Source organism: Tenrec ecaudatus, chromosome 16 (genome assembly GCF_050624435.1).
Source record: "Tenrec ecaudatus isolate mTenEca1 chromosome 16, mTenEca1.hap1, whole genome shotgun sequence".
In the NCBI taxonomy this organism is placed as follows: Eukaryota; Metazoa; Chordata; class Mammalia; order Afrosoricida; family Tenrecidae; genus Tenrec; species Tenrec ecaudatus.
Window position 1 is genome coordinate 26539036 of NC_134545.1, and position 26320 is coordinate 26565355.

A 26320-nucleotide genomic window follows, 5' to 3' on the forward strand; every position below is an offset into this window, starting at 1 on the left:
CTGGAACCTCCAGAATTGCTTGCGGACTCCTTGTGGCTTTCTTAAACCCGGAATATCTGGTTTCACCAGTTATCTTATCTGGCAGCTGTCTGCTGCTGACCTTCATGCAGGGCCCTGACTTGCTTCAGCTTAGTCCAAACAACCACAACATGAGGAACTGTATTATAGGGTGCAGCATTAGGAAAGTTGAGAACCACTGTTAAATAGAGTCAGTATGAGTCATCATTGACTCAATGGCAGTGAGTTAATTTCTTAAACACACCTAGCCCTATGGCTTCTATTTCATTCCCTTTAAATATCCAAACCCTTATCTCCCTGCATGAGTAACTTCTTCATGTTCTTTTGATAAGTCATTCTCTGATCTGAAAGATTCCTTCTGGGTACCTGTCCATCAATTTGGCAAGGGGTGTCTCCTGCCGTTTTCTGTGTACAGACAGACCTTAGCCTCAGTGCCTAACAGAGAGGTGAGCACAAAGCAGGTCACCAGTAAATATTTTTGAAAAAGTTTTTTGAGAAAAATCTAAAATCTGAAACTAAAAAGAAATGTATATTCAATTAGCTTTTCATTTTTCTCAGTGTGTGTTCTTGAGATGGATTCTCTATGAGAATTTTTTGTGTTTTCATCTTGATGGTAGTTGAAAACAACCATCTATCTAGCTATCCATCTCAAAACATTTCTTTCAAGGTGATTTCCTTGGCTCCAGGGTTGTTCTTGTATATCTGATCACAGTGGGACCATGTAACCACAGGGTATGGAAATCTTTGACTGATTCCATTTTTGCCCTCTTGAGACTGCATTTGTGTCTTAGGGGAATACTGCAACCCCACCCCAACTCACTACCATTGATTCCATTCTGACTCATAGTGACCAGACAGGACAGGGTAGAACTGCCCCTGTGGCTTTCTGAGACTGTACCTCTTTACCAGAGTAGAAAGCCTGCCCTTCTCCCTTGGAGGAACTGGTGGTTTAGAACAGCTGACCCTGTAGTTAGCAACCCAATGCATAACCACCGTGCCACCAGGGCTCCTTGGAAACTCTAGGGGACAGTTCTATGCTGTCCTACAGGGTCACTGTGAGTTGGGATACACTTTATGGAACTTTTATTTCTTTTTTTAAGTGCAAAAAAAAAACCCATGAAGCTTTTCCAAGTGATTTAAAAGCACATGTAGCAAGTGACTGTGATGAAGAATTTGTTGTAAGTGTTGATATTCAGTGTTTCAAAGTTAAGGAAAAGTTACATAACATTAAAGAGCAAGTAGAAGTTGCTCAAAATCAGAAGTTCATAACTTGGGGACTTACTGTATTTTAATTGTTGGAATGATATAGTTTATGGCTATCACTTTGCTTTCTTTTCCTTAATTGAAATACAATTTACATAAACTAAAATTTACTAATTTAAAAAAGTTATGTAATCACTGCCACAGTCATAACGGGGAACTTTTCCATCACCCTGAAAGTTTTCTGCTGCCCCTTGTACAGTAAATTCCTCCAACATACTCCCCAGCAACCATTTTCTGTGCTTATTTTCCTATTATTTTGTATTTTCTATGATTTTATATAAATGCAATCATACAATATGTAGTTTTTGAATCCAACTTCTTTCATTTAACATGATGCCTATGACTAGTGTAATAATATTCATCAATGTGTGGCATATGTGAGGGGACTTCAAAGAGTTCATGGAAAAATTATATTATATGTTAATTCCATTTTTTTATGGAATTTTGAAGCCCTATCATGTAAGTAGTTTCTTTTTTCTGGTTTAATAGTATTCCACTATATGGACACACCACAATTTGTTTATCAGGCTCTTTCTCTTTTTGTGTACATATTATTTTCATTTCTCTTAAGTAAATGCCTAGAAGTGGCCTTTTAAAAATCATATTGTAAGAAAGAAAGAAAAAAATCATATTGTATATGTATATTTATCTTTTCAAAAGTATCTGTGTCATTTTATACCATATCGGCATATTTGTAAGTTCCCTTTGTTCCACATTCTTGGTGACACTAGGAATTGTCCTTTTAATTTAGCCATTCTAGAGCTTATGTAGTGTTGTCTCATTGTGATTTTAATGTGTATCTATCAGATGACTGATGATATGGAGCATCTTTTCATATGCTTACTGTCACATGGTAAGATCTGTTTAAATCCTTTGTCCCTTAAAAAAGATCTTATTCTTTGATTAGGTTTGAGAAATTTTTTTCATATATTGATAGCATCTTAACTTCTATGACATACCAAAAATCTTTGTCTGTACTGCTACCCCCCCATGTTGCTGATAACATCTTACCTCTTGTCTGTGAAATAACTAAAATTTAAAATTATTTTCTTGTGAGATAATTTTAAATCATGTAAGAGGTAGCATAGTTATTGTTAGGTGCCACTGAGTTGATTCTAAATGGTCATGATCCTGTGTCTACCAGAAGGAAACACTGCCGGTCTTGTGCCATCCTCAAAACTGTTATGCGAGAGTCCATTGTTACAGCCATTCTATCAACCCATTACCTCGAGGGTCTTCCTTTTATTCACTGAGCCTCTACTTAAACAACCTTGATGTCCTTTTCCAAGGAGTGGTCTTTCCCGAGAACACGTCCAAAGTATGTGAGATGAATATCCTTGTTCTAAGGAGCACTCTGGCTGTACTTCCTCAAAGACTGACTTGTTTGTACTTTTGGCAGTCCATGGTACTTTCAATATTCTTCACCAGCAGCACAATTCAAGTGCACTGATTTTTCTTTGGTCTTCTGTATTCAATGTTCAATTTTCACATGCATATGAGGCAATTCAAAATACTAGGTCAGGCATACCTGATTCTTCACGTGACATCGTTGTTCTTCAACACTTTAAAGAGATTTTATGCAGCACCTTTGGCCATTGCAATGGATTTCTTGATTTTTTTTTAAATTCCTGATTTCTTGTCTGCTACTTCCATTAGCATTGGTGAATCCTGGCACTCCAATGACATCAACCTTTCCCCTCTTTATCATGATGTGATATGCAGTTGTGAGGATTTGGGTTTTGTTTACATTGAGTGTAATCCATACTGAAGACTGTCTGTTTTTGTCTTCATTGGCAAGTGCTCCATCTCTTCCTTGCTTTCAGTAAGTAAGGTTGTGCCATATGCATATTGAAGATTGTTCATGAACCTGCCTCCGAACCAGATGCCTTGTTCTTTTCCATGTAGCTCAACTTCTCAGATTTTGTTCAGCATAGAGATAGAATAAGCAGGGTGAAAAGATATAACTCTGTTGCACACCTCCCCTGAATTTAAACCACGCAGTATATCCATATTCTTTGCAATGGCTCCCTCTTGCTTCATGTACCCGATGAAGTGTTCTGAAATTCTTATTTTTCTCAGGGTAATCCATAGTTTGTTTTGATCCACAGCAGTAGTCCTCAAACTTTTTAAACGGGGCCAGTTCACTGTCCCTCAGACTTGTTGGAGGGCTGGACTATAGTTAAAGAAAAAAAATATGAACAAATTCCTATGCACACTGCATATATCTTATTTTGACGTAAAAAGCCAAACGAGGCAAAAACACCTGGTGGCCGTGTAAATGTCCTTGGCGGGCCACATGTGGCCCGCGGGCCAGTTTGAGGACGCCTGGTTCACACAGTCGAATGCCCTTGCACATTCAATAAAACACAAGCATTGTTCTGGTACTCTCTGCTTTTAACTAAGAACTTTATGAAGTTAGCAGTGATATCCCTTGTGCCATATCCTCTTCTGAATCCAGCTTCAATTTCTGACAGCTTGCTTTCCATGGATTGATGCCACTGTTTCTGAGTTATCTTCAGCAAAATTTTACTTGCATGTGATATCAATATTCCTGTTCGATAATTCTACAAGAGTTATAAAACAAAAATATCGTAAAACTGGCATTTGAAGTTACATTGGTGGGGATTTCTTCGTCTTTGTATGTCTTTGAGCTACTGTTTCCAAACCTTACTGCCATTGAGTTCATGCTGACTCATGTTGACCCTATAGAGCAAGGCAGAACTTCTGCTGTGGGTTTCCAAGACTGCAACTCTTTATGCCAGTAGAAAGCCCTTTCTCCCTTGGAGTGACTGGCGGTTTTGAATCACTGACCTTGAAGTTAGCAGCTCAATACGTAACCATTATGCCACCAGGGCTCTGTTTAGTGCCCTTTTAGTTCACTCTGAAAGGATGCGTTTAGCATTACAATGCTATCCCTATTGAATACAGGGGTATTAATAAAACACAGGTAAACATTTCTGGTATTCTCTGCTTTCAACCAAATCCACCGGACAGTTTCCTGTTGATATACTGCTGCATCTCCATATATTCTGTTGTATCGTCTTTATTGGATAGTTACTGCCTTCTGTTGGATCAAAGTTGGATCTCTTTCAATAGATTGGCCACACAGCTTTCTTTAACATGGCTGGATCTAGTTGAGTGAGCATCACCAGAGAATGATTGTCAGTGCTTGTTGAGACATCACAGGTGGTATTCTGTAAATTCCCGGAGTCTGGATTTTTACCAGTGCTTTCAGTGCAGCTTGGATTTCTTCTCATAGCACCATTAGTCCTGAAATGTTGGAGCATTAACCAGTTCTTTTTAGTACAGTCACTCTATATGCTCCTTCCACATTCTTTTGATGCTTCTTGCCTTGTTGAGGAAAAGTATGAGTAGTCTTTGGCATTTATTGATTATTTCAGCCAGTCAACGCACACACGCATATACATTCATCTATATGAGAAGGCTTCAAATTTCCTGGGAGAAATTAAATGAAGAGATCATGGAATTTTCCCATGAGCCTCTTGAAACCCCCTTGTATTTAAAGAGCCATATTTGTTGCTTCATGGAATGTTTGTTGATTTTTTACACTGTAGTATAAACCAGACTATGAAGAGTGCCCAAGTTCTCTTGAGGTTCAGACAAGGAACTTTTCTGCGTTTTCTGGAATATGTCTGACAGAGTTTCTTTGTTTGTAGATCCCATTCTTTGGTGCTAAGACTATCGGCCGGAGAAGTCCAGATGAACCAGTGCTGAGTAAAGCTGAGTTTGTCGAAAAAGTTCGTCAGAGTAACCAGGCCTGTCATGACGGAGACTTCCACACAGCGATCGTTCTGTATGATGAAGCCCTGGCTGCTGACCCTCAGAACTGCATCTTATATAGCAACAGGTCTGCAGCCTACGTGAAAATCCAGCAGTATGACAAGGCACTGGACGATGCCATCAAAGCCCGTCTTCTCAATCCCAAATGGCCAAAGGTAGAAATTGCACTTTACTTTCAAAGACTCTTCTGTGCGGATTTCTTATTTTCATGTAGCATTTTTGTTGATTCAGTGAAGTTATTTACAGTTCAATAATGTGGACTTAAGTAGTATGTATCGTGGCTTTATTGAGGAAACATGAGTGAATGAATTTATTTTTCATGCTTTAGAAGTGTGCTTTCTAGACATTTGAGATTTGGTTTTTGTTTTCTTTTTCCTCAGCTTTTTGATAGAATTCATTCTAGTTACTTATATAGGTTTTAGACCTTATTTATTTCTCAGGAGTTTTAGATAGGACATGATGATCATGTTTATTTCCTTCAATTTAAAACAATTAACGTTTGTTTCTTGTCAATGACTGCTTATTTTCAGAATGGTGTTTAATCAGGGAAATTTCCCTAATATATCATTGTAATCATCTATTATTTCCTTAAAGAGTTTAAGGCTTGTGTTGTTATCTTTGTTTTGTATATACTTTATTTTCAGTGAGCATACCTGTTTTTTTAACCAGGTGGCACAGTGGGTTAGGCATTGGGCTGATAACTGCAAGGTCAGTAGTTCAAACCCACCAGCCACTCCTTGAGACAAAGAAGAGGCTATCTACTTCCATCAATATTTACAGCTGGGAAACCCTATATAGGTTCATTGTGAGTTAGAGTCAACTTGATGGCAGTGGATTTTGGATTTGGGTTTACTTGCTTTTTAGCTACCAGTTTATTGTAGAACACACTATTCAACCAATTAACTTGCATGCCCCATAAAACCATTATTCAAAGCTGCCAAACTAGTTTTCTTACATAAAGATTTAAAGCCTTGGAAGCCATATGGGGCAGTTCTGCTTTGTTCTATAGGGTTGCTATGAGTTGAAATTGAACTTGACACAAAAGATTTTGTGATTTTTTAAAAAAAAGAACATACCGTATATACTCGTATATAAGCCGAGTTTTTCAGCACAAAAAATGTGCTGAAAAACTGGGGTTTGGCTTATACATGGGTCAGTGGCATGAATGAATGTCATCTGGTCAAGCCCGACTAACAAAAGGAAGAAATCTCATGAAGCCTGACATAGAGTTAATAGCAAAGTGGGTTCGAGATGCATGGGAAGACATTCCAGAAGACATGGTGTGACATGCCTTCCAGAAATGTAGTCTTAGTAATGCTGTGGATGGCAGTGAAGACTGCGCTTTGTATGAAAATGACAGCAGTGATGGTGATGACGGCGATCTCAGTGAGGACAGCGTCTATGATGACCTCACACCAGCTGAAGCTCTGCACTGGGATACGGATGATGATGAGGAATCTAGTTTTGAAGGATTTTAACTCTACATTTTAGCTTGGTTGCCGATTGAGTTCAGGGAATAGTACTCTTAAGGTATCAGTGTTGATACCTTATTGTTTTTGTTGAACCTATTTTCCACTTACTGTGATGGTTTACTAATGACTTGTCCTTTTATTTATGTTTTTATTTAAAATAAATATTTAAATACATGACCCCACTGGTGCCTCAATTTTTAGTAATTTTATTTTCATTTTTTTAAATTATTGAAACTCACCAATAGCTTCTACATTTCCCACCCTAGGCTTATACTTAAGTCAATTAGTTTTTCTGGTTTTCCTAGGTAATAATTAGGTACCTCGGCTTATACTTGGGTTGGCTTATATTCGAGTATATACGGTACTTAGCTTTTCTTAGTTTATATTCAGTTAATAGTCAATTATTTCACATAAACTATAGAACCATAACTGTATAGGTTCACACTCTTTAAATTTATGCTATAATTGTTATATGTGTTCTACTTATGTACATTTCAAAAGCAACTAAACTCACTGCCATCAAATTGATGCCTGCTCATAGTGACCCTATAGGACCGGGTAGAACTGCCCCTGTGAGTTTCTGAGACTGTAGCTCTGCACAGGGGTGAAAGCCCAATCTTTCTTCCATGGATCAGCTCTTGTTTTCAAACTGCTGTCCTTGTGGCTAGCAGTCCAACGTGTGGCCACTACACCACCAGGGCTCCTCACTTATGCACATTGTCAGGCCACAGAAACAATGATGTAAATTCTGAGCATCCTTTTGATGAAAGTCTATGGTAAACCCAAAATCCATTTGTAGACCCCCCCTGTGGATTAAATCTCTATTGAATCCCTTCTGACCATTAACTAGGGATGAGAAGAATCTTGCCCTCAGGCAGAGTGTATTGTAAAGTGGGTTCCCTCCATCCCTCCAGGGCATACCTGGTTGTGTCATTAATGGGTGGACAGTACTAGGGGTCTCTTAGTCACAAGTCATACCCTATCAGTTGTTTTGCCCTGGACCAATCTTGTAAGTTCTTCTATCTAAAATAATGTATGTGTCCCTATCATGTTCCTAATCCCACGTCCTGATCCCACCTGTAATTGTGATGTCTTGATCTGTCAGTAACCATGAATTTGTGAGTTTCTTTTGTTCCCTAGATTTCATTTGTGCTCCCCCATCCCCCACTCCTTCCTGCTTTCTGATCTTTGATTTTGAACAAATGCTGCCCTTTGATCTTGTGTGCTTGATTGTTCTAAGGAGCACCTTCTGTGTGGGTGTTATTGTTCACGTTATTGGCCTGTCCATTGTTAGACTGAACAGTGATCCCTGGACATGGGGTTAGTTCCAGGTTTGAAGGACATCTATGGACCATAGTGTCCGGTGTCCCACCAGTCTCCATCAAACCAGGAAGTTTGGCATTTTTTTTAATGATTTTGAATTTTGTTCTAAATTCAAACCTCTGTTCCCAACTCTGTTCAGGATTTTCAGCTTTGAACTTGATTAGAGCAATTGATAGTGGTAGCCAGGCACTTTCTGGTTATTTAGGTCCTAGTGCAGGCTGGGTGGGGTTTATGTAGTCCATTACTCCTTTAGAGTATTTTTCTTGGGTTTTTCATTTTGATGGCTGCTTGCAAGCTACATCAAAGTAGGATGTAGAACATTGTTGTGGACTTTTTATGCCAATGGACTTTTAAATCTTCTGAGATTATGGTCCTAAATCCTTAAGTCCAGTGACTCAGCCCTTCCAGGTGTTTGGTTAAGGCTAAGAAGGATTTCATAGCTTTGGCTCCTTGTATGTTGTACTATATACATGGATATATTTGCAGGACATATAAGTATATATGTAGAAACATCCTTTTCCAGACCTATACTAGCATATTCAAGGAGGCATACCTGTTGGTTTTGCTTGGCTACTTGTGTATACACTTACAGATTATTGATTGCTTTTACTTTGATGGCAGGGTAGTGTGTGTAACAGTATTTACCTTGAAATCACATGCATCTGCCTGGGTCTTTTCCCCCCTCTGTCATATTGTGCTTACTTCCCTCCACCCAAGTAAATACATGTCTGCCCTCTAGTTAGTTTTTTTCTTCCCTTATCTTCTCATCCTTGGTAATGATCAAAGAATATTTTTTACCATATGTGCAAACCTTTTCTAGACTTATTATGGTCTCATAAAGTATTTGTGCTTTTGATGGACGTATTTTACTCAGCATTAAGCCTTCTAGGGTTACACATGTTATAAGGTGCAATAATGACAAGTGGGGGAAGAGGCAGGTGGTGAGAGTAGGGCTGACCTCCGCTAACTGCACAAACACAAAGTTGGAGAATCTCCATCATCGGCCAGCCGTCCAAAGCTTGTTTTAACTGGTCAGAGATGCCTTCATCCTCCAACCTTACTTTTTAACCATTTTGGACACCCACCATCTCACCCTTGATGCTTCTCTTCTACGTTGAATAATTGGTTGGATGGTCACAGACACTCATAGACAATACTCACAACTGTGGGGTTTATTGTGGAAATAACAGAATCAGGACCAGTCATGCTCAAGATGCAGTCCTTCAACCATCATCCCTTATCTCTTTGGCCTGCTGCTCACCCTGCTTGCGCCAGAGTTACAAAGCTGATTTAGCTTTGCCAGTAAGTGCGCAGAGGAACCCACTCTGCCAGCAAGCCTCCTTGCTCCAAGGCACTCCGCTTTCTTCCTCTGTTGACCAGGAAACTCACCACTCTGTCTCATGCTAGTTCTGTTACAGAGAAAAAAAAGTTATTTTCTACCATATATAGTTGTATCTTGGTATCCATGAGTGACTGGTTCCAGGATCCCATAGATTCCCAAATCCATGGATTCTCTGGTCCCTTATACACCACACGGTGCTGGATTTGCATATAATTTGTACATTCTCCTATATATCTTAAATCAACTCTAGATTAGTCACAATGCCCAATACCATATAATTGTCATGTAAATAGCACCCTACACACTCTTAGCCTTTGCAGGATTGCTTTGACCACTTGCTCCTCCCCTCACCCCCCATTATTTTTTGTCCTTGGTTGTTTATGTCTGTGGATGTGGAACCCATGCATATGAAAGGCCAACTTTACAAGCCATGTGCTCTTTTCAATAATGTAGCAAAATCTGATTTCTTTATTATGTGCATGGTCTGTTTATTTTATTTCAATTCAGTAGCTATCGGGGTGTACTTTAGGCAAGTATAATTCTGCTTTTGCCTACCCTGATAGTACTATTTAATCGATTGTCTGTGTTTTTTCCTATTTGTTAATTTGACATACTGATCTTTTCCCATTGTCTAACTCTTCTCTATGAGAGACCATTTAAAAGACAGTAAACACATTTAAAATGATACTGTATTGTTGGTTTGTTCTTGTACCCATGGAAGTACAAGCATTCTAGTTGGTGCATCAGTTAAGTGCTTTACTATAAGTTAAAAGGTTGGCAGTTTTAAATCATCTAGAGGCACATAAGGGATTAACAAGAGTTGGGACTGATACAATAGCAATTTTTAACAACAACAACAGCAACAACAACTTGTATTCCTTTACTTTTGCTCTGTAAAAACCAAACCAAACCAAACCGAATCTCACTGCCATTGAGTTGATTCTGGCTCACAGTGATGCCAAAGGACAGAATAAAACTGTCCATGTCGGTTTCCATGACTGTAGCTCCTTATGGGAGTAGAAAGCCTCCTCTCTCCTCCTCAGAGTGGCTTGTAGTTCTACCAGCCACCAAGTCTCCAAAGCACTCTGAAATTTAGTGGCCTAAAGCAATAACAATTTAGTTAATTTAAGATACTGTAGGTTATCTGGGGAGCTCATCTGGTCTGGTTAGCTCATCTGGTCTCTGTTAGGCTGCTCATGTGTTTGAGGTCAACAAAATATGGGCTGGTGGCTGCGTCACCTGGAACAGACTCAAAATTCTGACCATTGGCATTTTACTGGTCAGGGCAACAAGGCCTCTGATCATCCAGCAGGTTTTCCTAGGCTTCTTCACTTGGTACTTCTAGAGGTGTAAGACCAAAACCAACCCTCACTGCCATTGACTCATAGTGACCGTAGAGGACAGGGTATGCCCCTGTGGTTTTCTGAAATGGTAACTCTTTATGGAAGTAGAAAGCCCTGTCACTGTTCAGTGGAGCGGCTGGTGATTTCAACTGCTGCCCTTATGGTTAGTAGCCCAACATGTAACCACTACGCCACCAGTGTTCGCTGTAGGGTTTTAAGTATGCTTTAAACATACATGTCCCATTTTCTATAGCCCCATTGACTAAAGCAAGCCATATGGCCAAGCCCATTTCCCCACTAACTGTAGGGAGAGTAAAACCCAATAGTTTATATCCATGAAGGGGGAATATCTGTGCCCTTTTTTTGCAGTCTACCTCTGTATGTTTTACCATGTATGTGGCACACATTAATATACTTTTATTTCTAGCACCTATTTTTCAGTTTGGCTTTTGAACTTTATCTTTCTGTTTAGAAATCTTCTTGAATCATATCTTTTCAAGCAAGTCAGTTATAAAATAGTTACTAGATTTTAGTATGAATTATGAGTTATAAAATTAGTTTTGTCTTCTGAAGGGGCAGTGAATTGTTTAATGTAGCTCCTCTAGCTAAAGTCGTTAACGCCCAACAAACAACCTTTCCATGCATGGGCCTGGTAAGATTGTGGGGGGGAAGATACTCATAATATTCATCTGTAAGTAATTGTGAAGTGCATTCTCTGGAATGCCCTCTTCGCATAGAATGAACCCTCTGAGAAGCAGGGTGGGGGAATCTCACTACCAGCAAGACCTAGGAGTGGAGTTTGTCCTCTGGACCTAAGATCTCTGTGTAGTGAACCTCCTGGATCCAGAAGACAGCTATGACGTCAAAGGAGTAGCAGCAGAGCCAGGAGCCAGAGCATGAAACAGAGTGGTGGATTTCTCAGCTCAAGGAGGAGGTGCTTTGGTCCAGGAGGCTGGTTTGTGGAGCAGGGCATTTAAATGGGGGAGCTGGGCTTGCTGACCCATGGAAGTGCATCTGAGTGTCTTTGGGCCTAGGCTTACAGCAGAATGGCGTGCCCTTTGGGCATGTATTAGCAGCCGTGAAAGAACTCTGTAACATGTCCTGATGAACAGCCGTATCCTGAGCATTTCTTACTGGCATCACAACCTGGTAACTTTTTAAACAAACCCTTTAATCATGAGTATTGTCTGTCAGTTCTGTGTAGCTGTTGCAATAGATATTAGAACCTAGATATAAAAGTAGGGAAAATACTGAATACATCTTCACAGACAGGAAGAGACACACAAAGGCTTCATTTCAACAACATGTAAGGAAAAGTTTCACTGTGGGACTTCCCTGTTCATTTTGATGCATTTCATAAAAGTATCCCTCTTTCTGCTTGGATTTAAAGCACTATCCATATTCTCATTCATGGATTATGCATGGAGATGACAGAGTCCTCTCATCAGGTATAGTTCTTGAATGCTAGTAATACCTGATGACAGACTATTATACCTGATCAGTCAGATATTATAGCAGACGAAAGAATTATAGGTAAGAAAAAATGTTTGAAAACATCTTCGCCGCCTCGTCTTTTTGCTTGGTTTACCTCGTGTTACAGTGCCTGCGCACTGAGGAAAGGTTGCTCTGTGTAAGACAGAAACCTGTTGAGGAGGAAAATGCAAGTATTTCCCCCTGAATGAGTGGCAGGAAGGTGGAAAGAGTGCACCTTAGCACAGGTGGGAAGTGTGAGAGACAGAAAAAACAGCAGTCCCACTGAATTGTGGCTCTCACAGGCTGCGTTTTAGTTTTAAAAACCTTATAGCTGTTAAGGATGCTTAATTTACCCTTGACTGTCTGAATCATTTTATGTGTGGTATCAATTCAATTTTAATGTATGGAGTAGATTTTTTTTCTTTTTTTTCCCTCCCTCCCCGCTCCCCCCTCCCTCATGTGCCCTTGGTAATTTATACATCGTTATTTTGTCATATCTTGCCCTATCCGGAGTCTTCCTTCCCCCCCTTCTCTGCTGTCCCTCCCCCAGGGAGGAGGTCACACGCGGACCCCTGTAATCAGTTTCCCCTTTCCAACCCACTCACCCTCCACTTTCCCAGCATCGCCCCTCACACCCTTGGTCCTGAAGGTATCATCCACCCTGGATTCCCTGTGCCTCCAGCCCTCATATGCACCAGTGTACAACCTCTGCCCTATCCAGCCCTGCAACGTAGAATTCGGATCATGGTAGTTGCGGGGAGGAAGCATCCAGGATCTGGGGGAAAACTGTGTTCTTCATTGGTACTACCTCGCACCCTGACTGACCCATCTCCTCTCCTGAACCCCTCTGTGAGGGGATCTCCATTGGCTGACACTTGGGCCTTGGGTCTCCACTCTGCACTTCCCCCTTCATTCAATATGGTATATATACATATATATATATCTCTCCATATACACATCTATACTTATACACACACACATATATATACATATACACACATATATCTTTTTCTTTTTTTTTTTTTGCATGATGCCTTATACCTGGTCCCTTTGGCACCTCGTGCTCGCACTGGCCGGTGTGCTTCTTCCATGTGGGCTTTTTTGCTTCTGAGCTAGATGGCCGCTTGTTCACCTTCAAGCCTTTAAGACCCCAGACACTATCTCTTTTGCTAGCCGGGCACCATCAGCTTTCTTCACCACATTTGCTTATGCACCCATTTGTCTTCAGCGATCCTATCATGGAGGTGTGCAGTCAATGATATGATTTTTTTGTTCTTTGATGCCTGATAACTGATCCCTTTGGGACCACTCGATCACACAGGCTGGTGTGTTCTTCCATGTGGACTTTGTTGCTTCTGAGCTAGATGGCCGCTTGTTTATCTTCAAGCCTTTAAGACCCCAGTCACTATCTCTTTTGATAGCCAGGCACCATCAGCTTTCTTCACCACATTTACTTGTTCACCCACTTTGGCTCCAGCCATTGTGTTGGGAGAGTGAATATCATAGAGTTCCAATTTAATAAAAGAAAGTTTTCATGCATTGAGGGAGTGTTTGAGTAGAGGCCCAAGGTCCTTCCGCCGTATGGAGTAGATTTAAAAACCTTTCAGGTCCAGTTTTACAAAGGATAATGTTTTGACTTAATGAGATGTTAAATAAATTAACTTGTCAATGGACACCTAGTTAGTAATTAGGAGAGTTGGTTTTCATTTAGTTCTGTCTGATTCTAAAGTATTTGTCCCTAAGTACTATATCATCCTACTGCCCCAGGTAAAGGAGTCTATCTGTTAAGAACTCTTAGTAAGTATTCTCTTCCAGCTTCTAACACTGATATGCTTGTATGATGCTGAAGAGATCCCTGTTTCAGTTTACTATCATGTGAACTGGAGTCTGAGCTTACACTTGGTTGCTGTTTACTTGCTGTGACATGTAAGCAAAGTATATTAAATATTTTGGAGTTTTAACAGATTTGCATAAGATAATTTTTAAAGACTGCATTCTGTTTTAAAAAAAAGAAATTGTTATTGCTTTTTATTTTCAGTATCTTTATACCTCTAATCTGTATTTTTCTTTAGGGAATGGAATCATTTTTAAAAAACATTTTATTAGGGACTCACAACTCTTATCACAATCCATACATACATCAATTGCGTAAAGCACATCTGTACATTCTTTGCCCTCATCATTTTCAAAGCATTTGCTCTCCACTTAAGCCCTTTGCATCAGGTTCTCTTTTTTCCCCCTCCATCCCCAATACCCCCTCCCTCATGAGCCCTTGATAATTTATAAATTATTATTTTGTCATATCTTGCCCTGTCTGATGTCTCCCTTCACCCCCTTTTCTGTTGTCCGCTCCCCAGGGAGGAGGCCACATGTAGATCCTTGTAATCGGTTCCCTCTTTCCAACCCACTCTCCCTCTACTCTCCCAGTATCGCCCCTCACAGCCCTGGTCCTGAAGGTATCATTTGCCCTGGATTCCCTGTGCCTCCAGCTCCTATCTGCACCAGTGTGCATCCTCTCCTCTCTATCCAGACTTGCAAGGTAGAATTCGGATCATGATAGTTAGAGGGGAGGATGCATTTAGGAACTGGAGGAAAGCTGTATTCTTCATCGGTGCTACATTGCACCCTGACTGACTCATCTCCTCCCCCAAACCCCTCTGCGAGGGGATCTCCAGTGTCTGACAAATGGGCTTTGGGTCTCCACTCTGCACTTCCTCCTTCATTCACTATGGTAAGATTTTTTTTCCTGATGATGCCTTATACCTAATCCCTTCGACAGCTCATGATCGCACAGGCTGGTGTGCTTCTTCCATGTGGGCTTTGTTGCTTCTGAGCTAGATGGCCGCTTGTTTACCTTCAAGCCTTTAAGACCCCAGACAGTATCTCTTTTGATAGCCGGGCACCATCAGCTTTCTTCACCACATTTGCTTATGCACCGTTTGCCCTCAACATTCTTAAAGTTTTAACATACTTTTCAGTTACAAGTGCTTGTTTTAATTTCAACTAATTCAATAAATATTTATTGAGTATTGGTGTGCTAGGTTCTGTTCTTAGACTCAGTGGCTCAGCCAAGGACAAGGGGAACAGAGACCCAAAGTAATGGAGCAGTAGTGGAGCAAAGTGAAACATAAAGTAGTAAATCTACATGAAAGTGTTCTAAAATGCTATGCGCTTCAAAGACAATTTAGCACAGGCTAAAGGAAAGGAGAGTGTGAGAATAAAGAGTGACTGAGCTATGGGGAGATTGTAGAGGAGAGTTTTTGGATGCCATCTATACTAACCAAGCACGAAGATTTGGGCAAATTGCTTTTAGGCTAAGTAAGCAGCTAGTTTTTATTTGGCTAATTGAAGAAACAGCACAAAGTCCAACGGTACATGAGTGAGTGAAAAAAGAATGGTAGAAGAAGGTGGGCATAAGGTATGTCATGCTGTGAATTTTAAGCTATGTTAAAGAAGTTCATGTTTTCTTCTAAGACTCACGGATGATACTAGAAGTTTAAAGGTTTGACATACTTAAGAGTTCAATGTTTAATTACTATGTATTTATATGCCTTTAAGATTTGTTCTGTTATTGAGTCATAATTTGTTTTTATTTAAATCATTTTATTGGGGACTCATACAACTCCTATCACAATCCATACATCCATCCATTGTGTGAGGCACATTTGTACATTTGTTGCCATCATCATTCTCAAAACATTCGCTTTCTACTTGAGCCCTTGGTATCAGCTCCTCATTTTTTTCTCCTCCCTCCCTGTTCCTCTCTCCCTCATGAACCCTTGATAATTTACAAATTATTTTATTTTGTCATATCTTACACTATCCAACATCTCCCTTCACCCACTTTTCTGTGTGTCATAATTTGTTTTCATTGTGGCTTAAAAACATACTTTGTGTAATATACCATCTGTCATCTTTTAGTCCGTTCTGATCCATCAATACTGTATATAGAGTTTCTGAGGCTGTACACTTTCATGGGAGCAGATAGCCCCCTCTTCCTCCCTCAGAAGAGCTGTTGGGTTTGAACTATCCACACTGTGGTTAACATGCTAGTGCTTAACCAACAGTGTCAGTAGGGCTCCTTTTGTGTGGTATAAGTCATTTTTAATTTATTGAGATCTTTTAGATGGCCGAACTAACATATGGTCTATTTCTGACCATATGGATTTGAGAAGAATGTGTATTCTGCTACTGCCGGGTAGAGTGTTTTATAGGTATCGCTTAGGTCTCATCAGTCTGCCGTTACTAGTTTCTTAATTCCTCACCCACTTGTTTGATATGTATTGACAATTGTTGAATTTTCAGTTTCCTCTGTTTGGTCAATTTTTCAGGCTCTACTGTTAGGTGTATCTATGTCTCTAATTGTTACATCATTCTGGAAGATTGGCCCATTTATCATTATAAAAAGTTCTCTTTTTTGCCTCTAGTAACAATTGTTTTTCTTAATATATATATTTTTTGATATTATTATAGTTCCTCTGGTTCTTTTTTACTTTCTGATTGCATGGTATATCTTTCTTCATACTTCTGTTTTTAACTTATTTGTGACTTTGAAACTAAATGAGTGACTTGTCTTGTAGACAGCATATAGTTGGATCATGTTTTCTTATCTATTTTACCAGTCTCTACCCTTTTCTTGGAGTATTTACATAATTTCCATGAATGTAATTACTGATAAGGTAAGATTTATGTTGGCCATTTTTTCTATGCCCTCTGTCTCTTTTGCTCTTCTATTTCTCCATCACTTCCTTCTTTTAAGTTAAGAAGATACTTTCTAGTGTGCCATTTTAATTCTCTAATTATTTTTACTATGTTTAAAAGTTACTTTCTTGTTTGTTTCATTTTCTGGGAGTTTAACCTAATTTTTAAAAAATAATTTTATTGGGGCTCTTATAGCTCTTATAACACTCCATACATCAATTGTATCAAGCATATTTATACATATGTTGCTATCATCATTTCCAGAACATTTCTACTTGAGCTCTTGGTATAAGCTTCTCTTTTTCCCCTCCCTCCCCCACCCTTGTGAATCCTTGATTAATTATATATTGATTAATTATATATTGTTATTATTTCATATCTTACACTGTCCATTGTCTCCCTTACCCACATTTCTGTTATTCGTCCCCTTTGGGGGTGGGTATGGGTGTGGGGCTATATATCCAACCTTGTGTTGGGTTCCCCTGTCTTCCCCTTCCCCTTCCCCTTCCTTGGCCATCCCTCTACCCTCCTGATATCACTACTCCCACTATTGTTCCTGAGGGGTTTATCTATTCTGAATTCCATGTGTCTAGAGCTCATATCTGTACCAATGTGTGTTCAGTCTAGTCAGATTTGTAAGGTAGAATTGGGTCATGGTCATGGGGGGTTGGGGGTGAGGAAGCATTCAGGAACTAGAGGAATGATGAGTGTTTTATCGGTGCTGTACTGTACCTTGTTGAATCATCCCTTCCTTATTTATAACCCTTCTGGGTAACCTAATTCTTAATTTGAAACAATCTAGTTTGTATTATTACCAGTTTAATTTCAGGACTATACAAAAACTTTGCTCTAATACAGCTCTGTTCTCATTTCTTTCGTTTGTGCTATTATTGTGTTACAAATTACATCTTTATATATCATACACCCATCAGTACAGCTTCATAATTATTGCTTTGAGCTGTGGGCTTTTATATCAATTAGAAGAGAAGAGTTAAAAGTATATTTTTACACTGTCTTTTTGATTTACTTATGTCGTTATCTTTATTGGTCCTATCTATTTCTTCATATGGATTCATGTTGCTGTCTAATGCCCTTTAATTTAGCTGGAAAGACTTACTTGTAGTATTTTTTGGCAAACAAGTCTGCTAGTGATGAATTCTTTTAGTTTTACTGGAATATCTAATTTTCTTCTTGTTTTTTTAAAATATAATCTTGTTAGGCACATAAATTTTGGTTGACAGTCTTTCCCCCCAATACTTTGAATATGCCATTGCTTTGCCTTCCTGCCACGTTGGTTTCTGATGAGAAGTCATCTGCTATCTTTTAGAGGCTCTTTTGTATATGATGAGTTGCTTTTCTTTTGCTGCTTTCAAGGGACTCTGTTTTTCAGTAGTTTGTCTACAGTGTCTTTAGATGTGGACATACATTTATCTTATGTGGAATTCATTGAACTTTTTGGAAATACAACACTTCATAAAACTGGATAAGTTTTTTGCCTTATTATTATTTAAATATTCTCTATGCTTCTTTCTTCCTCCTCTATCTGTCTGAAATCCCTGTATATATAGGTGCTAGTATGTGTTATCTTCCCACAGATCTCTGAGGATCTGTTTGTTTGTTGCTGTTGTTTTGTCCTTCTACTGAGTTATCTCAATTGAACTATCTCCAAGTTCACTGTTACTATCTCCTGCTTGATCAAATATGCTTCTGGAGTGGTTTGCCTCAGCCAGCGCTAAAAGAATTTTCACAATGCAGAAGAGCTTTTGAAAATCGAAGTATGTAGGCATCGACCAACTACTGTAACTTTGTTTTTATTGTAACTTTTATGAGGAAAAGGGACGTTTCAGCTATTACAGTCTCAGAAAGTACACAATGTCTCTGGAAAGCATGCAAGGCCCATGGTGGGGGCCACGGGAAAGTTGTAACTGAAAATGACCACTTCAGGGAATTGTGAAAGACTACATAGAGATGAAATGGTGTCCGAACCAGAGAAGGAAAAAACAAGAGTGCAGGTCCCGCAGGGCACACGTGTATCTCATCCTCCGACCTGTAAGAGAACACCTGAACAAAAGGGAGTGGCTTGCCCTCAGTCTGGCATTCATCCCTTCCTATTCCCACTGGCTGGGGACGTGTGAATGAGGGCATTGGCCGATCTTATTGGCTGAGTTTCAGTGTACTTACGTGATGTCCTAAATTGTGGCCAGGTTTAGCTCACCTGCACCTAGGTGGCCTTAGTCTTTGCATGCTCTGTTCTGGATTTTCCCCTAGGTGTCTGATGTGTGCCTGATTTCTTTCCAACCCCTTTCTCGCAGCAGTGTCAGCTGATTTTTGTTTAGGGTAGGCATTTGGAGGAGACAACCCCCTTTATCCCTAATATATCTACCCGCCACTCTTGAGCCTCTCTACTGAATTTTTCATTTCAGTTGTATATTTTATCTCCAGGACTCCAGTTGAGTTCTTTATTTTAAATTCTCTGTACTTGTTTTTATTTTGTTTGGTGAGCTATTGCTCTCATACTTTCTTTTAATTCTTTAGACATGATTTCCTTTAGTTCTTTGTATATATTTATGGTAGCTCTTTTAAAATTTTAAGTTTGAAATCATACTCTCCTCTGGGGTGTAGTTTCTGTTGACTGCCCGTCCCCCCCCTCCCACATGTGTGCGGACCAATCTTGTTTCTTTGTTTGTTTGTTTTTTAATCGTTTTATTAGGGGCTCATACAACTCTTATCATAATACATACATACATCAGTTGTGTAAAGCACATTTGTACATTCATTGCCCTCATCATTCTCAAAACATATGCTCTCTACCTAAGCCCCTGGCGTCAGCTCCTCATTTCCCCCCCTCCTCCCCCGCTCCCTCATAAACCCTAGATAATTTATAAATTATTATTTTGTCATATTTTGCCCTGTCTGATATCTCCCTTCACCCACTTTTCTATTGTCCGTCCCCCAGGGAGGAGGTCACATGTAGATCCTTGTAATCGGTTCCCCCTTGCTAACCCACTCTCCCTCCACCCTCCCAGTATTGCCACTCACACCACTGGTCCTGAAGGAATCATCCGCCCTGGATTCCCTGTGTTTCCAGTTCCTATCTGTACCAGTGTCCATCCTCTGGTCTAGCCAGATTTGTAAGGTAGAATTGGGATCATGATGGTGGGGGTGGGGGGACCATTTAGGAACTAGAGGAAAGTTATATTTCTCATTGTTACTACATTGCACCCTGATGGGCTCATCTCCTCCCTGAGACCCTTCTGTAAGGGGATATCCAGTGGCCTACAAATGGGCGTTGTGTCTCCATTCCTCACTCCCCCCCCCACCCCCCCGCCCATTCACTCTGGTAAGATTTTTTGTTGTTGTTGTTCTGATGATGCCTGATACGTGATCCTTTCGAAACCTTGTGATTTGTACAGGCTGGTGTGCTTCTTCCATGTGGGCTTTGTTGCTTCTGAGCTAGATGACCGCTTGTTTACCTTCAAGACTTTAAGACCCCAGACGCTATATCTTTTGATAGTCAGACACCATCAGCTTTCTTTGCCACATTTGCTTATGCACCCATTTGTCTTTAGTAATTGTATTGGGGAGGTGAGCACACAATTATATGATTTTTTTTGTTCTTTGATGCCTGATAACTGATCCCTTCTGCACCTTGTAATCACACAGGCTGGTGTGCTTCTTCCATGTTGGCTTTGTTCCTTCTGAGCTAGATGGCCGCTTGTTTACCTTTAAGCCTTTAAGACCCCAGATGCTATATCTTTTGATAGCCGGGCACCATCAGCTTTCTTCACCACATTTGCTTATGCACCCACTTTGTCTTCAGTGGTTGTGTCAGGAAGGTGAGCATCATAGAATGCCAATTTAATAGAAAAAAGTATTCATGCATTGAGGGAGTACTTGAGTGGAGGCCCAATGTCCTTCTGCTACCTTAATACTAAACCTATAAATATATATGCACATAGATCTATTTCTCCATCCTCCTATATAAATATATTTTCATATGTACATGTCTTTATCTAGACCTCTATAAATGCCCTTTGCCTCCCAGTTCTTTCCTCTATTTCCCTTGACTTTCCTCCTGTCCCACTGTCAGCAGGGTTTCAGCAATTCCTCTTGGTTACATTATCCTTGATCATGCCCTACCAGGCCTCCCACACCCTCTTCACCACTGATTTGAATCACTTGTCCCTTGTCCCCGGGTTTGTTAACAACACTACCTTTACCCCCACCTTCCCCTCTCCCATGTACCCCCCAGAACTGCTGGTCCTGTTGTTTTCTCCTCCAGATTGTTCATCCAGCCTATCTTATTTAGACAGACCTACGGAGAAAATAACATGCACAAAAACAAGACAGAGCGAAACCAAGCAACAATATACAACAAAACAACATACCAATGCCAAAAAACAAAACAAAACACAACAAGAAAGAAAATCTTATAGTTAGTTGAAGGACTGTTTGTTGGCCTTTAGGAATATTTTCCAGTACAGTCTGTTGGGGCACCACGCCCTGGCCCCAAAGTCCACCTTCAGCATTCCCTGGAGACCTCAATGCTCCATTCTCTTGCTGTTCTGTTGTACCCCCTCAGTTTTGCCTTGGTGTGGCGGGATCAGATCGGGTGTAATTACCACACTGTGTCTTCAGTGTTGCCCTCTGTAGGGCTATGGGTCATTGAGGGACCTCATGTCTCATAGTGGGGCCGGCCATGTGGTCCTCTCTGTGGACTGGCTGATCTAATTGTGGTAATCATCCTCAGGGTCTGGTGGACCAGGATGTGCTCCACTCTCTCCTTCTCCCACTTCACCTGCTCCCGTGTGCTCTGATCAGATATGTCCCTCTCCCGGAGCTGCAGATTTAATGCAATCCTTTGAAATAAATTCTTCTTGGGGGAGGGGCAAGTGTCCGCCTAAGTAGTTGGGATAGGGCCTGCCCCCTGCACATACTTGTTTCTTTGTGTGCCTCATTGTGTGTCATTGAGAATAGACATTTAAATGTGGCACCCACAACCCCCCTCTACCCTCTGTTCTGAGGTTTGTTGTTATTGCCTTTTGTTTATTTAGAGACTTATTACCCACTGCCGAGGAGTTGATGCCGGCTTATAGCAGCTTTATATAGGGTTTCCGAGGCTGCAAGTCTCCAAGGGAAAAGACGGCTTCATCGTTCTCCTGTGGAGTGGCTGGTGTGCTTGACCTTAGACTTTAGAGTTAGCAGCCCAGTGCTTATTCCAGAGTGTCACCAGGGCTTCCGTTGGCTTGTTTTTTAGTGCCTTTAGTTCTGACTCATAGTGACCCTATGAACAACAGAACGAAACACTGTCCGTCTTGTGCCACAATGGTCTGTGAACAGCAGAATGAAATGCTGCAAAGTTCTGCACCATCCTCACAATTGTCATGTTGCAATCTCTATGTCCGTATACCTTGTGAAGGGTCTTCCTTCTTTTTTTATGGATTCTCCTGACAATCTGTTCAAAGTATGTGAGATACAGTCTCGCCATTCTCGCTTCCTAATGATTAGACAGAAATTCCTTTAAATGCCGTGGACCTGTAAGTCTTCCAGTCTTCACTGAGGATGTTGGAGGAATATTTTCCATGGCTGGTAGTTTTCAGCTGTGTCTTAACCTTTTTCTTTCTGCTTGTGAAATTCGTTACAGTCATCAGAAGTAAGTGATTAAAGCCATCTCAGATTGCTCCTGGCTTGTGCACAGTCCTGCATACCCTCCCGTCGAAGAAATAAACGTTTGAGAGTTTTCCTTACGCCTTTAGGGACACTTAACTCTTCAGATTTTTCATAACTGGCAGTTAAAATGATAAGTAACTGCTGCTGATTTTGTTTAACAAACACCTTGGGTGTGGACACTCTTTGCACTGTGTCAAGTCCAATAAACTCAGGTCTGGTGAATGGAGTTTTTCACATGCAACCAGAGATGTAAATAGAGGTGATTCTCAGAGATGAGACTATTTGAAACTTTTAAAGTTTCCTGGGGGGGCTTTAAAGGGTATTGGTGGGGGGGGGGGTAAAGGGGAGATGATATCAAGGAGTTTAAGAAGAAAGAGAATGTTTTGAAATTGATTGTGGTAGCACTTGTACATACTGCTTGATGTGATTGAACTGTGGAAAGATACATCTGTATTACCTCTCAATACAAAGGTTTTGGGAAAAAGTGGTTGAAAGGTTCCATTCCCTTGGGGGTGCAAGTAAGAGGGTAACAGCATTGTCTTTGTTTCTTTGTTGTTCAAGAAAAGACTACAACCAAAAGTATGGTTTTTCTCCTGGCTGCCATTCAGTTGGTAGCTTTTATTGGGTGTTGAAGTGGTCTCCCCTAAGGCTTGTGGGCAACCTTGAGTTATTTATAAATTTAGTTTTTATTTTCTGTGGCTGGCTCTAAGAGGAAAATCACGGCTTTTTACTTAGAGGAAGCGCTCTTAGAAATGTCAGGCCAAAGTAATGCCAGAGTCCAGAGCATTTCCTTGGAAACCAGGGTTTTGTGAGACAGAATGAACTACTTTTAAGATGGCTGCTGTGTCCTTTGGAAATGATACTGGGGAGTCTGGCATGGAGATCAGCGTTACTCACAGATAGAATCTCAATTATTCAAATCCTTGGGGTTTCTTCTTTATCATTCAAGTTTTTTTAAAAGTTCAAACCTAATGAGCGAGCTATATACAATCAAAGAACAGGTTTTACTTTTTACTCCAAGCTTGTTTGTTTCTCACTAAGGAGTGTGGACAGTTGTTTCAACTCTCTGTCCATGGCCTTGGTTAAAATGTAGCTATGTACTTTGTGGTGACATTTAAAATCTGTTAAACCGCTCCACTCGTAAAGCTTCCCATTGGTCGTGTTTCCGGTAGTAAAACTTAGCTAGCATTTAAAAAATCTTACTCTAAAAGGAAACTAGCCTTGGATTTCAAGTCAATTGATAGAAATACTTTTCAGTAATCCAACTATACATTGTGAAACCACCTCAAGAAACACAGAGAAAAAATGTTTTCTTCTCCAAAACAGTTGTAAATGGTTAGATTGATAGGTATACTTAAAAGCTATCAATCATTTTGAAAATTGAAGTATTACTAACACCAAAATTATAATACTCCTGTCTTTAGGTTATTAGAATTGCTTTGACAAGTCATTGAATAATTGTTAACTTAGTGATTCCCCTCTTACAGGAAACTGTAATGTTTTAGTTTTTAAGAGGTATATTAAAAATTGTTTATAGGGTTGGGGGAGCAAACAATGTATGTGGGAGGGGGAAGGGAGCACTCATTAGAACTGATGGTGGCTATACAACGCATTTAAAAAGTGATTTATGAGGGAAAAAGGGGGAACCGATTACAAGGTCTATATATAACCCCCCCCCCCAGCGGGGGGAATGGACAGCAGAGAAGTGGTGAGGGGAGATGTCAGATGGTGTAAGATATGACAAAATAACAATAATTTATAAATTATCAAGGGTTCAGGGGGAGGGGAGAGCAGGGAGGGAGGGGAAAAATGAACTGATACCAAGGGCTCAAGGAGAAAGCAGGTGTTTTGAGACTGATAAGGGAAACATGTACAAATGTGCCTGACACAATGGATGTATGTATTAAACCCAGGATAGGTGAATCTATATAGACAATAGCTAGCATCAATAAGGGTTCCCAGGGGTGCTGCAGGGGAGGTGAGGTGGCTGGGTAAGGGTGGGTAAGAGGAAGCTGATATCAAGAAGTTCAAGAAGGGAGCAAATAGTGATTGTAAAACACTTCTTCATATGATTGAACAATGGAATGGTATGATGTCTGGATTAGCTCCTAATAAAATGACTTGGAAAAGATGTTTTAAAAATAACTTTAAAAATAAAGATAGTGTCAATAAAACTGTTAAAATTAATTATATTATCTTCAAGATTTTTTTAAAAATGTAAAAGGCCGGCCATCTGCCTCCAAGTTGAAAAAAAATTGTTTTTACATTTCTCTTTTTGAAAAGTAACTGTAATATAGAATGTTTGCAATTTCATTTTTTTCTTTCTTTTTATTTTTTACTGATTTGTAAGTTAGTGAGTCAGTGAGAGTGAGTGAGAGAGTGAGTCAGTGAGAGTGAGTGAGTGAGTGAGAGTAAATTAGTGAGTCAGTGAAAGTGAGTGAGTGAATGAGAGTGTGAGTGAGTGAGTGAGAGAGTGAGTGAGTGAGAGTGAGTGAGAGAGTGAGTGAGTGAGTGAGAGAGTGAGTGAGTGAGAGAGTGCGCAATTTCACTTTCATTTGCACTGTTACTTCCATTTGAATTCTCAGGAAGGCATTCTTGCTAACTTGAGGGAAATAATATATTTTTTCTTTCTAATTGAAGGCCAAAGAGGCCTTTTAGAACTGTAGTTAACATTGCTTCCTGTGTTTATTAGTTTAGATTATTTTTTAGATGTATTATACTCTCTTGTTAAGCATTTCATTTAAACTTTTTATTTAAAAATAATGTCATGTGTTTATTAGTTTAGACATTTCTTTTGAAATATACAACACTGCCTTGTAAAAGCAGTTTAATGTCATATATATATATATATATATATATATATATATATATATATATATATATAAAGGTTTTAAAGATTGAAAAGAGAAAAGTTGCAAGGTGCAGCCACAGGACTCCCATATACTCTTCATCTAGCCAACCCGTTGCCATGGAGCCGTTGCTCCTCAAGTGGACTTCATGTGCGAGCACAGGAGCACGCTCCTCTCAGGGGTTATTTGGGGGAAGTCGCTCTCCCTTTTCTAGATGTATACCCTGACTTTTGACTACTATAGTGGTATTCTGGGAAACCCTTTATTTGGACGCTGAGGTGGGCCTTCGATCATTCTCCCTAACCTATATAGACCACAGAGTGCTTGCCTCTCTGGTTTCTGGCAGCTAGCTGATTTCTTTCTTTTGGTTTCTTAGCATGAGCATGTGTAAGGGATAAGTAACACAGTTAAGTTGCTGGGAAACAAGGCCTGGGACTGCCTGTCACTGTTTCAGCCAAAGACAGATACTAGGTTGATTTGAGAAACTCAAGTTTATTCTGAAATGTGACAGCAGGAAACAGTGGGGTTTGCCACCTCTAGACTGCTTCAAAGATCCAGTGAAAATCAAGCAAATTATGTACCCTGAACCAGTAGTTCTCAACCTTCCTAATGCTGCGACCGTTTTAATACAATTCCTCATGTTGTTGTGACCCCCAACCATAAAATTATTTTCATTGCTACTTCATAACTAATTTTGTGACTGTTACGAATTGCCATGTAAATGTTTGATATGCAGGATGTATTTTAATTGTTATAAATTGAACATAAAGCATAGTGATTCATCACAAAACAATATATAATTGTATATTGTGAAATACTTATTTCTGATTACAAATAAATGAAATTTTGTCTTGAAGCATGGTATAGCATGGGCAACAGTCTTCACGCCGGGTACTCCTATGTGGGTGTATCTGCATGTGGGCGGACCCACCTGGAGACGGATAGAGTAGCTGTGTCTCGGTTCCTAGGACCATCAGAAATATGTGTTTTTTTGGTGGTCTTCAGTGACCCTTGTGAAAGGGTTGCTTGACTCCAAAGGGGTCATAACCCACAGGTTGAGAACCG

At 40.0% G+C, this 26320-nt stretch overlaps 1 protein-coding gene across 3 annotated transcripts in view; it reads left to right on the forward strand.

Annotated features, from left to right (window-relative positions):
- Positions 1-26320, forward strand: part of TTC28 (tetratricopeptide repeat domain 28) — a 696928-nt gene that overhangs the window by 33981 nt on the left and 636627 nt on the right. For all 3 annotated transcript variants that reach the window (XM_075534764.1, XM_075534766.1, XM_075534765.1), the window contains exon 2: positions 4959-5237. In XM_075534764.1, the coding sequence (XP_075390879.1) occupies positions 4959-5237 (279 nt within the window). The remainder of the gene's footprint in view (positions 1-4958; positions 5238-26320) is intronic.